The 14,019-nt window shown below is 34.3% G+C and overlaps 1 protein-coding gene across 1 annotated transcript; it reads right to left on the bottom strand.

Moving 5' to 3' along the window:
- Nucleotides 1-24: 24 nt before the first annotated feature.
- LOC141643019 (jasmonate-induced oxygenase 2-like) lies at nt 25-12,458 on the bottom strand. The gene is made up of 3 exons (XM_074452040.1): nt 11,618-12,458; nt 3,189-3,519; nt 25-641 (listed from the first exon to the last, which is right to left on the bottom strand). Exons 1-3 carry the CDS (start codon nt 12,115-12,117, stop codon nt 393-395), a joined length of 1,080 nt encoding a protein of 359 aa, XP_074308141.1. The 5' UTR covers nt 12,118-12,458; the 3' UTR covers nt 25-392.
- Between the last annotated feature and the right edge of the window lie 1,561 nt (nt 12,459-14,019).

The raw sequence follows: 14,019 nt of genomic DNA, 5'->3' as shown, positions 1-14,019 counted from the left end.
ATTCACATGATACGTCACATGTCATTTACGGTTACAAAATATTTGTAAAAAGACATTCAAATTTACAACCAAAAAACAAATTGTTCAAATGTTGTACAAATGATATAACGTCGCATTTTAAAAGAGCACCACATTGGGCCGTTAATACACAACATACAACCAAAATGAAATACTTAAAAAAGATAAAATTTTATACACCAGAACTATACCCTTTACTAATGAAAAGGAAAAACGAACTAAATTGAGGCAGGTTATTATGTAGAATCTATTACAAACATATTGATGTACACATCATATGAAAAAACAAAAGGCCTCTATTTTATTAAAATATATTTTTTAGGTAAAAACATTACAAGTAGTATTCTTGAAGAATTAACTTGAGATGAACCACATCATTTAGGTGATTTTAACGAATCAACTTGAGATTTTCCACGAGGACCTTTTAACCTTATATAAAGTCGATATTCATTAAAAGTCATAGCAGGATACAATGCTGGATTTTCTTCGGTTATGACCTTCTTGGCCGGTTCAATTACCAAATCACCCTTTGGATTGTAAAAGAAAGCCAATGAAACTCGCTCCAAATTAGGGTTCACTATTACTCGGTGCTCCACGCTTTTGTATATTGCATTGCTTAGAACCTTACAAAATGAACCAATTTTTGTTAGAGATCAGGTAACTATATTTATACAATGACTAGATGGTACTCCTTCCGTCCCTCTACTCAGATCAATAATCATTTTTCATTTTTAGGCAAATCAGTAAAAAGTTATTATTTCTATTTATAGCAAATTCATGTGCAACTGTTATATTTATAAAGCAATATTATTATTAAAGTGTTCTATTTCATACTCCCTCACATCCAAATCAAAGGTAATACTTCTGCAATATATACGAGAAGTATTATATTAAATTGTTACATTTGTTTTAGATAAGAGGGAGTTTATCTTTACCTTTCTTTTTTATGTTTATGTCAAACTCAATTGATAACTATTGAGGGACTGAGGGAGTAGACGGAAGAGATGAGGCCAGAGACTGAAGTTTAAGCATATTAAAGGGGTAGGCCCACCAAAGCGTGTAGGCCGAAGTAGAATAGAAAGGTTAAATCGGAAGTTGCAACATTGAACTTGATCACGTTTTGTTTTCAATTTGCACATATCATGCTAGTTTGGCAAGATTGCTAGAAACTCAACAAGTCTTGACACCATTTAATGTGCATAATCTTTCACGTGGGATGGACGGATGGACCGTTGCCTCTTTTGTGTACAACATGGCCATGCACTTAAAATATCTGCCAATATTCTTTAATTCTTTTACAGTTCCGGTACGCGTTACTTGTACGGAGTAATTGTACATTTGTACGTTTTCTAACCGTGTATTATGATTTTTTTTTTTTTTGAGAAAACCGTGTATTATGAATTTTAAGTACGGAGTACTTTTACGCATGTGATTAATTCAATACAAAATGAACAAGAAATTCAAACTTAGCTTTTACTTCATCTAAACATGTCATTTCTATATATAATTATTCAAATTAGGTGAGGCTGTGAGGGATTGAAGCTTGTGACTGGTCTATTCTACTCTATAGTTTATATTGTGCGAAACTAATTGATACGCAGTACAATCATATTTTTTATCACTTCTTTTCCTCATAGAAAAATGAATATTTTGAAAAAGATCTCAAATTTCACTCATACGAAGTTTGAAAAAGATTATAGCAGAATATAAGTTCAAGAAAACAAATTGTTAAAAAAATGTACCAAAAAAACAATTTGTTAAATTAAAAATAATTATTTCCTGTCGGTCCTTAAATATACAAAATAAAGATATATATAACCCAATAAATAAAGGATTTTGTATAATGTATATCGATTGTTAGCTCATATAATAGATAAATACACCAACCTTATAATGAGACCGTCTATATGAGAATCGTAACACTTCTCATACAATCATACGGTGAGTGACAAATTACCGCACTCTCCTAAACTTATCTTACATTTATGACGAGGGAACATACACTGCGCATTGGATAACCATCCGAGTATACATGGCATACCAAATCAACCACCCATACCTCCAAGTATACAGCCAATACAGGTATACCAGATCAATCACCCAAGGGTGACTGACTTAGAGTTTTAAAGTCATAGAGTCATGTCATAAATAATAACCTCCACAAAAATTGCTCTTGATGGAGTTTAAACCTAAAACCCTTATCTGAATTTTAACCACTAAACTTCAACTTTATGACAATCGTGAGATTTTTTCACATTGCTTTCGTTCTTTCTTTTCCTATATAACGGATAAATGGCATTAGAATACCAAACAATATCTAATGACTTACGTGGGTCTTCTATATCAGGTTTAGGTGTTTATAATTAACTACAAGCTCATCCTAAACATGTTTAATTTAGTGTATAAATAAATAGAGAGGTTTAGTCAAATAAGTACAACTTTGAAAGCCACATGATTTTCAATTGTAACTTAATCTTTTATGTTGTTCGGTCCCTAATTAATTTATACTTCACGATGGTCTCTAACCAACAACATAATATGATGAATAATTGGTTGATTGATGTATATGATTGTCAATGTTAAGCAATGAGATAAAGCGTCATCGCAATTTTATTTATTTTATTTTATTTTTTGCCATAGGCCAAATAAAGTAGAAAAATATCACGGTTTTTGATAGATCGCACATGGGCGTGAGCCGTGTCAATCAAGGAGGAGAGAGTGTGCACTTCACAAGTCGAAGGAGGTTCCATCCCAAAACCAATTGTCAATGGGAGGAGTAGCTCTTTGAGTTATAACATAGACTACACTTCTCTCTTTCCCCGATGTGAGAGATCTAACATGTGATCCTTCACGGTTTTCACATATTATACATTTTTCTAATTGACAAGTTCTAGTTTCAACATAAATAAAAGTAGAATAAACTTCAAACAAAGTAGGTTTTGTGCTCTTATACGCAATAATGATTTAATTATAAATACTTGTATTTCGGTGTAATAAAATATATCTTTACATTGAATGAATGATTTTAACTTTCAGACTTTCGATCATTCTCAATATATTTAAAATCATGTATTTGTGATTATATTTATATTTATATTTTAACTGCCCTAAAAGTTTATAAAGAGTTAAAAATAAAAATGATAAAAAAAAAATTGAAATTGGATATGTACCTGAATTTGATCTCCCATGTTGATAATAAAAGCATGTGGAACTGGTTTAACCGTGATCCATTTATCATCCTTGCGAACTTGAAGGCCCGGAACATTATGGTCGGGAAGCAAAATGGTCATGCCACCCGGATCCGAATGAGGGGATAGCCCAAGTGTCAAATCGGGTTGTGGGCATTTTGGATAAAAATTTGCCCTTAAACAAGCTCCAACCTCCTCCCCTCCAAAAGCATTCTGAAGATAATCCTCTTCTAATCCTAGATTAGCTGATAATACGGTCATTAATCTCCCACTTAGTTTCACCAATTCTTGTAAATACTTCTCCACCACATCCCTATACAATGTGCACAAAAGAGGTATTAATAAAGCACTGATATTCCGTAATAATGTACTCCGACAAGCGTACATATTTTATCGATCTCAACCTAATTGTAAAATACTACTCCGTAACATTTAGTAATTATAATTTCTATTGAAAAATACTCGTAATATTTATTTGTAATCTCATACTCGTGTGAATTCACTCATACATTTCATTAAAATACATCTCACATACAAGTATATTAAACAAACGAATTCAATGTTATATCGTTCTTCAAGGTTATAAACACTTCCTTTGCTCGCTTGTATTCTCATACATTTCATTAAAATATATCTCACATAAAAGTATATTAAACAGAATTCAATGTTATATGGTTCTTCAAGGTTATGATATAATATTAAGTAGTATAATCAGTACTGGCCCGAATTCACAGTTATACTTATGACACACTAAAATCAGTTTACCATACTCGACGTAATATACTCCTATTTACTGGTAGTAAGTTGGTTTAAATAATTGCATTCAATCTAATTTATTAAACTACTATCCGGCAATTCAATTAAATTCCTGTGCATGAAAACTTAGCAAATAGGGTTTTGTTCTCAATTCTCGGTCGTACCTTACTTTAGCAAAGAGGAAAACCTACCGAATTAATTGGATAAGATATACTCCCTCCTAATCGTTCATTTATTCCCTCTTTTATTTTGCACAAAAATAAGGAAATGATTTTGAACCATACGAAACACTCTACCCCACATGCAAAAGAATTTAGACCAAACAAACCTTTACAAAAAAGGAAAGATGGAAGAAAATCCGACTAATATGAAAAATGAAAGAGAGAAGAAATGAGCGACTAGGAGGAAGTATTGTATTAAGGTCCCCATGCTTACTTCCCAACTTAATATATAAAGAAATCATATGTTGAGCTGAATAATCAACAAGTGGAATTGAGTTGTAAGGAAATGATGAAATCGTCTTGCTTGTGACGGGCTAATTCCGTCACAAGCTTGTGACCTCTCACAAAAAGGGAGAGGGGATAAGGTGGGGCATCCCCCATGTGCTTCTCACTCACCTCTGAATGGACATTTTGTGAGAGGAAATGATATCCGTCACAAGCTTGTGACGGATATTGCCCGTCTTTAATGAGATTTTGTGGGAAACGATATAGCCATAGGTCATACTCCCTCCTATTCATTTTAACTCTCCCCTTTTAAACGGGCACGCAAATTAATGGGAGGATTATTTTATTGTAAAGTATTGTGGTGGTGTAAAGTAATTGGAGAGAGGGAATGTATTATTGTGATGTAAGATGATTAAAATAAGTATTGTTGCGGGATAAGGTGATTAAAATAAGATAAAGTATGAGTATTGTGCGGTATTGTTGTGGAGTAAGGTGATTAAAATAAGTATAAAACTATTGGATATATTAATCATGTTAGTTAGAGTTAGTTAGTTGCTTAACTAATTCTGTTAGAACTAACTAACTAACTAGACTATGGTTAAGATAGAGAAGGTCGGTGTAATAGTTACTATAAATACAAGAGCAGCTGATGCATTAGATGTAAGATTGTATACATAGAAATATTCTAATATACAACTCAATTCTCTCTACAATTCTTCACAAATATATTCTCTAGTTTCATAATCATAATACTTGGTTTTACTTCATCTTCTTTGTTCCTTCATTCACATTTATATATCTGAAGTATAAGATTCAATATGGTATCAGTGATCTACTCAGTTCTATGATTCTGGGGTTATTTTCTTCTGGTTTCTTGTCTTGAATACAATCAAGAATCAGAGGTATACACGCTTCCGCATTCACAGTTTCCTCGTATTTGATTTTTCTTTTCTCCTGTTGTTTTGGCTTTACTCTTCTGTTCTTGATCAGTTTCTATATTCATCATTGATCAAAACACTATGCCTGAAACAATTTCTACTGATTCATCTTCTGCACTTGACTATTATGATGACCCACTGTACTTATCTACCTCTGACCAACCTAGTGCTACACTTGCTTCTTTTTTATTCGATGGTCATGATTTTTTGGGGTGGAAAAGGGAAGTTTTAATGTCTTTGGCTGCGAAAAATAAAGATGGATTGTTGGATGGATCTTGTGCTATGCCTCCTGTTACAGATAAGCGTCACAAACAATGGAAAAGATGTGATTTTATGGTAATGAGATGGTTGTCTAACTCATTGGAAAAAGGTTTGAGGGAAAATTTTAAGTATGTTACATCATCTGAGAGTTTTTGGTATGATTTACTTGAGCGTTATGGGCAGTCTAATGCTCTAGAGGTTTATCAATTGACAAAGGATCTGGGTGATGTTTCACAAGACAATCTTTCTTTAGTGGAGTACTATGGAAAGATGAAAAATCTATGGGAGACACTTGATTGTTTGGACCCTTTACCATCATGTTCATGTGGGAAGATCAATCTTTGCACATGTTCTTTGCTCAAGAAAGTAGTGGAAAGGGAGAACAATGCCAAGGTGATCCAGTTCTTAATGAATCTCAACAATGGATATGATGGCATAAGAACTCAAATTTTATCAATGGAACCTCTGCCTACCATGAATAAGGTGTTGAGTCTCCTGCAGAAAATTGAGCGCCAGAAACAAATTACTGACACTGTTGCTGCTATGACTGAAGCTAATGCCTATGCTGGTTTCAGGCAGTCAGATTCCAAGAAACCATTTGTTCAGAATGTTCCTAACAATTCAGCTCCAATCAAGCATTGTGATCATTGTAACAAAAATGGACATACCAGGGAAACATGTTTTGGTCTGACTAAATGTCCACACTGTCAGAAAACTGGTCATAATCCAGCAAACTGTTTTGTTATTCGAGGTTTTCCTAATGAGAAGAATAAAGGGAAAGACAAGATTTCTTCAAATAAAAACGCACCACCTGCCAGAGGGGCCAAGGCTAATGCTGCAGATGTTACTTTTGCAGATTCTCCACTTGATGATGATGCTTTTCAAGCAACAACACATAATGGTCTTAATGCTCGCAGTACTGCTTCTTCCAGTAATGGTTTCAATTCTGAAGTTTTGGATGGTATTATAACTTCTGTTGTTGATCAGGTTCTTCAAAGAATTTCTGATCAACAACCCAAGCTTTCTAATGCTAACTTTGCAGGTATGATTTCTTCCTATTCTAGTGTGTTTAGTGCTTATCAACATCAATGCTCCACTAATTGGATTATAGACACAGGAGCGTCTGATCACATGACGTTTGATAGGAATATTTTAACTAATGTTCATCATTTTCCTAAACCTGTTGAAGTTGGTTTACCTGATGGGAGTGTTAAATTTGTCCATATAATGGGTACAGTAGTATTAACTGATAAAATTAGTTTGCTAAATGTGTTTTATGTGCCTGATTTTAAACAAAACTTACTTTCTGTTAGCAAGCTATTAGATAGCAACAATATGTCTGTTTTGTTTACCTCACATGGCTGTTTTTTTCAGGACCTTTCAAGTAAAAATGTAGTTGCTAAGGGAAGAAGGCTGGGTGACCTGTACAGATTTGACAAAAGTTCTTTGGATAAGCAGTTTTTACACATAGCTAGTCTTGTTAAGCAATTAGTTTCTTCTAAATTTCAAGCCTTGTTGAATAATGATACTATGCCTTCTAGTGAATCACAAGTTTTGTCTTCTGTTAGTAACTCTAAAAATTTAGATCTTATTCATTCTAGGTTGGGCCATATGTCTGTAAATAAATTGAAGTTTGTACCAGGATATTCTGATGTAATGAAAGCTTCTGATTTCCATTGTAAATCTTGTGTTTTGGCTAAACACCACAAGCTACCTTTTCCTATTAGTAGTAATAGAGCTTCTTGTTGTTTTGATCTTTTGCATTTAGACGTTTGGGGACCATATAGAAAGCCTTCTTTAACTGGTGCAAAGTATTTTTTGACTATTTTGGATGATTTCTCTAGGAATACATGGACCATTCTTTTCCAAAATAAAGGTCAAGTTTATAGTCTGATAAAGGATTTTATTGCATATATTAAGAATCAATTTAAAGCCACTGTCAAGATTATAAGATCAGACAATGGTACTGAGTTTTTGCAAGAACATTGTGGCATATTGTTTAAAGAAAAAGGGATATTGCATCAAACTAGTATAGTTGGAACTCCACAACAAAATGGTCGAGTGGAAAGAAAACATCGACATCTTTTAGAAACAGCTAGAGCCTTGAGATTTCATGCTAATCTTCCAATTAAATTTTGGGGAGATTGTTTGTTGACTGCCACCTATCTAATCAATCTAATGCCAACACCAGTCATTGATAATAAAGTTCCATTTGAGTTGCTTTTTAATCAACCACCATCATATGATAATTTGAAGGTATTTGGCTGTCTTTGTTATGCAACTATGCCACCTACATTCACAGATAAATTTGGTAGTAGGGCTAGAGAATGTGTTTTTCTTGGGTATCCTCATAATCAAAAAGGGTATAGATTGTATGATTTGCAATTGCATAAGGTATTTGTTAGTAGGGATGTCTTATTTAAGGAGAATATCTTTCCTTTTCAAAAAGACAAGCCTCATAAGGATCTACAGATTACAACAAGTAGTCTAGTAAATCCAGCTGTATCTACCTTGATTATTTCTCAACCAGTCCTCAGTGATGCACAACAGCCTGGTGCATCTCCTGAGTTTTCTGCAGAGGTTGGTATTTTTGATGCACCCCTTGAGCATCATCAGGAAATTTCTGAGAATCAGGAACTTTCTGTTCAAGATGTATCATCAGATCCTGTAGTAAGAAGGTCAACAAGGCCCAGACAGATGGCAACTTGGTTACAGGATTTTCAGTGTTCTATACCAGGCCAGAAGTCCTCTACTGGTTCTGTTCAAGCTGCAGCATTTCAGTCCCAAATTTTGAGCTCATTAGAAGACTATCATCCTGAGTATGTTGGCTCTCTGTCTAATGTCATGATGGAACATGAGCCTTATACTTTTCAGCAAGCACAAAAAGATTCAAGATGGGTAGAAGCTATGCAAAAAGAGGTTCAAGCATTAGAATCAAATAAAACATGGGAGGTTGTTGATTTACCAGCAGGGCATAAAGCTATTGGTTCGAAGTGGGTATACAAGATTAAGTATAACAGTGATGGGACAGTTGAAAGGTTTAAGGCAAGACTAGTTGCCAAAGGTTTTAATCAGGTGAAAGATAGGGATTATAAACATACCTTCTCACCTGTTGCAAAGTTCACAACAGTTAGAGCTTTACTAGCTGTTGCAGCTGCTAAAGAGTGGCCATTGTTTCAATTAGATATAAACAATGCCTTTCTTCATGGTTTCTTAGACGAGGAAGTCTATATGAAGGCACCTGAAGGTTATCAAGTTCAGGAGGGAAAAGTATGCAAGTTAAAAAGGTCCTTGTATGGCTTAAAACAAGCATCAAGGCAATGGAACAAGGAGTTGACGAAGTTTTTACAGAATCATGGGTATATCCAGTCTAGACAGGATTACTCACTCTTCACAAAAACCAATCCAACTGATAAATCATTTACAGTTGTCTTGGTTTATGTAGATGATGTCTTGTTGACGGGCACTTCTATTTCTGAAATTGAAAGTCTAAAGAAGGCATTGCATTCAGCATTCTCAATCAAGGATTTGGGTGAAATGAGGTATTTTCTTGGGTTAGAGATCTCAAGGAATAAGACTGGACTCTTGATTAATCAGCGAAAATATATACTAGACATTCTAAAGGATTTGCAAATGGAACAATGTTCTGATGTTAAGTTTCCTATGCAACAAGGGTTAAAATTATCTGTTGATCAGGGTGATATTTTGGATGATCCAGAACAATATAGACGATTAATTGGCAGATTGTTATATCTCAATATGTCAAGACCAGACATCTCGTATAGTGTCCAACATCTCAGTCAGTTTGTGAGTTCTCCAAGAGTCCCTCACTTACAGGCTGCTTTACATGTCGTGAAATACCTCAAGAGTACTATAAATGCAGGGTTATTTTACCGTTCCCAATCTGACCTTCATCTTGTAGCATTCAGTGACGCAGATTGGGGTCAATGTGCATATTCCTGCAGATCCTTGAGTGGGTTTTGCGTTTTGCTTGGATCATCCTTGATTTCTTGGAAGACAAAAAAGCAAGTTACTGTCAGCAAGAGTTCGGCTGAATCTGAATACAGGAGCTTGTCTTACACAACGTCTGAGTTAGTTTGGTTAGAAGCTTTGTTGCAGGATCTGGGTATACAAGTTCAGCAGCCTATTCCGCTTTTTTGTGACAACAATGCTGCTATCCATATATCTAACAACCCGGTATTTCACGAGCGGACTAAACATCTGAGTATCGATTGCCATTTTGTTAGAGATAAACAGCAGCAGGGATTCTTGATCACTAAACATGTTCGAACTACTCATCAATTGGCAGACCTGATGACTAAACCATTGGGCGCTGTTCAGCACAAATTCCTATCTACTAAGCTTGGTTTGGTATATTCATCCCATCCAGCTTAAGGAGGGAATATTGGATATATTAATCATGTTAGTTAGAGTTAGTTAGTTGCTTAACTAATTCTGTTAGAACTAACTAACTAACTAGACTATGGTTAAGATAGAGAAGGTCGGTGTAATAGTTACTATAAATACAAGAGCAGCTGATGCATTAGATGTAAGATTGTATACATAGAAATATTCTAATATACAACTCAATTCTCTCTACAATTCTTCACAAATATATTCTCTAGTTTCATAATCATAATACTTGGTTTTACTTCATCTTCTTTGTTCCTTCATTCACATTTATATATCTGAAGTATAAGATTCAATAAAAACTTTACTAAATAAGGAAATGTGGAGATTTATATGAATAGATGAAAAAGGAAAGGAGGAGAGTTAAAATGAATAGGAGGGAGTATAAAGGTGTTGACGTGTTGGAATACTCCGTATATAATTACTACTCCGTATATTAGTACCATCAATCTTTAGAATTGAATCATTTTTAAAAATTTGTAGATAGTACCTATTTTAATTTAAATAGGACAATTCTATAAAATCGGAGGAGATTATTAATATTGTATGCAAGTTTGGTGGCATCATCCCATGGTATTGTAAATTTGTAGCACTTTAATTAAGAGGACAATGGCATATCAAAAACCGATAATACGTGCCGATTGCGATACCAAAATCAGGCATCGGTAGTATTGTACCCATTCCTGTTATCGTCTTGTTAAGTTTAAGGGCTTCGCTAAACTTATTTTTATGAGCTAAAATTGTCAACTAACATTGTTAAATATTCTAAGAAAAAGAGTTAACTTAATTAGTAAGTTTTCTTTCCCAAAACCATTAAATTAGGGGTTTAATTTTTACGATATATTGCCTTTATTTGAACCAAAAAAACATTACTAGAGATCCTTACTTGTAGCATCTAATTTTTCTAAAAATAAACATGCTAACAATATTTTCAATATAAAAATGTCATTGTGGCAAAATAATTTGAGGCAAATTACAAAAACATTTACGCCCAAAAGATGAAAAACTAGTTTATACTCCTTCCTTTTTTTTAGTTTGTTTACTTATTTCATTTGGAAACATTTTATTTTATGTTGTCTCATTTATTTATTTACATTTCTATATTAACAAGGTTTTTATAGTTAATCTGATATCCAATGATAATATTGTCCACTTGTAATCCACTAACTACAACCATAAATATAGTCCCATGTTCTTTCATTTGTTTTTGTTTCAAAAATAAAGGTAGACACACATCAACTTGAGAGAGACGGTCTTTTACTAAGTTATTGAGAAATCGTTCTCCCGTACTCTTTTATTTCTGTTTCGTGACCTTTTTGTTGTTGATCGTGACATAGTAATTTCATACCTATTTACGTAATAAATGTACCTATTTTATCTTTAATCATGATTTGTACCTATTTTATTAGGTTTAGTATAACTTTTTCTTAAAATGGTAAAATAGTCTCTCAATTTGAGACAGTAAAAACCTACTCAGGTAGACAAATTACCAAGCAATACAATATACAATTATACATATAATAATAATAATAATAATAATAATAATAATAATAATAATAATAATAAAAGAGATTGAGTGAGTGAGTAATTATTAGTATACCTATGGTGAGGTGGTTCATCAGGCCATTTCTTATAATCTTTCAAAACAGGAGGAAGATAGTGAAGAAAGTAATAATCACTCCAATCAAGAACAGCACCCTTCACAACCCCCAACCTACTCCCGTACCCTTCATAGGTACATGGAGAGTTTGCATGCTTTTGTTTATTTTCCATAGGCGAGTGGAAAAACTCGCGCCAAACTTGTCGAGCCTGGTCCATCAGACCAGGCTCAATCCCATGGTTAATAGCTTGGAAAAATCCCCACTCCTGACAGGCCTGAGCAACTTTGTTCCTAGTATCCTGGACCACGTCCAGGTCACTAGAGAACAAGCCTGCTAGGTCTACTAGGGGTATGTCCATGTCAGTTGTCACCACGGGTTCCACTATGGGACGCTCGGACATGGGTTTGACATAGCGGTCTGGGATATGGTCTAGTCCACTATCCGCTATGGATTGGACTCGGACTATAGGCTCAGGCCACTCTTGTGTAGTACAACTCATTTTTTTTTACTGTTTTATCTTATTTTTTGTTAAGCTTGTGTTGGTGGAAGATATGTATAGGTAAGATGTTTGAGTTTGGAATTTATAGGCATGTTATGTGGGCCGAAAATTGGGCTTTTGGGATGGAGGAAGAGATAAGAGTCAATGGAGTGAAAAGATAAAATTGAAGTTGAGGGAGGAGATGAAGTAATGGTGGGTGGAAAAGATTAACAAAGGAGAAACGTGGATAATTTTGAATATAAAAAACGTGCTAACTCAATAGGACGAAAATGACGTGCGTTGTAAAAAGCCAAGTTGTGAAAGTGACTCGCCTTAGTATGTGGAGTGTAGGGTGGTATTCTATATTTGCTTCAGCAAGACAGGTCGACATAATAAACGTAATTCCTCGATTAGGGTTGTCAATTTGTCATTCATATTTATAACAAGAAGATTACAAACTAAATATCCTAAGGGGTGTTTGGTTCAAAAACAAAAAGGAATGAGGTATACGTTTAAAATGAGGCAAATTCATACGAAGTGTTTGTTGTCAAATATAAGGATTTCATATCTATACCTCAAATCCATGAGGTATAAGTTTCTCTACCCAAAAAGGGGAGGGTATTAGACTAGGTTGCACGGACACGCCACCTTTTTAGCCTCCGCGTGTCCGACACCGTGTCCGACACGGACACTCCCAGGACATGGTTCAAAACGTGTCGGACACCCCAAAAACCGTGTCATCGGTTTTATTTTAATTGACGGCGTGTCGGACACGGTCCAACACAAGCGGACACGGCCCGTATTTGGTGGACACGGCATTTATGCCTTTTCAAAACAACAAAACTCAATTTACACCCCCTTTCACGACATTACCAATTTCCTTTCAAACCAACAAAGCCCTCCATCGACAACAGTACGACCCCCAATAGCCTCCCCTCGCCGCCGACACAAGACCTCGCCGTTGTCGCCGCCGCCAGTCTTTCTATGTCGACACCACAACCCAATTGAAAAATATTTATTCGACATGACATTATGTCTTAGCTATGAGAATATTTTTAAGAAATTGGCGAAATCAATTGAATGTATACAAACTTATAAACGCAGGGAGTCAAAAACGTAAAATTGATTTTGAAGATTGGATTGTAGATTTGCCATGGCCGTACTCTATAATGCGTTTTCTTTTCTGTATTTAAAATTGAAGAAAAAAGTGTGTGGACAATGTAAATGAAATAATGAATGTGTCAACGCCTATGACTGCCAATTGCCAATTCACTGTCTTTAAAACCACCCCCATGCAAATGTCACCTTAACTAGGTCACTACCCCATTTTATTCTTAATCTCACCTTATTTATCTTGACTCACTTTTACACTCCCAAACAGAAAGTCGCGACCCAGGTCATCAATCCAATCATTTTCCACTTTCCAACATTTTCAATCATTTCCCACATTCTCTACCCCACCAAAACATCTCTCTTATTTTTCCTATTATTACTTTTTACTAAACAAACTATAAAAATGTTAATGTTACTTTTGTATTTTTGTTAAATATGTTAATTAATTATTAATTATTCCAATATTATAAGTATTTTAGTTATATTTAGTACACTTGGAAAAAAATAACACCGTTTATGGACCATTAATTTTGGTGACTTCATGTTAATTTTGAGTTCCTTTTACAGACCATAATTTTTTTTTTAATTATCAGTTTTTTAATAATTATAAATTAAAAAATAAATGTTATATTTAATTTTTTTACAACCTAAGTATTTATTATGGTTTATTTGGCAGATGATACTTGGTAATTCCAAAAGAATTAAAGAAGCAAAGTATTTATTATGGTTTATTTACTATCTAAACATTCATTTCATTTTTTTTCTCTTTATTTGTGTTCTCCATATTTGTGCCCAACAAATATTTCATTG

Source organism: Silene latifolia, chromosome 2, assembly GCF_048544455.1.
Source record: "Silene latifolia isolate original U9 population chromosome 2, ASM4854445v1, whole genome shotgun sequence".
In the NCBI taxonomy this organism is placed as follows: Eukaryota; Viridiplantae; Streptophyta; class Magnoliopsida; order Caryophyllales; family Caryophyllaceae; genus Silene; species Silene latifolia.
Note: the sequence above shows the minus strand (reverse complement) of the source record. Positions and strands in the feature narration are given on the sequence as shown.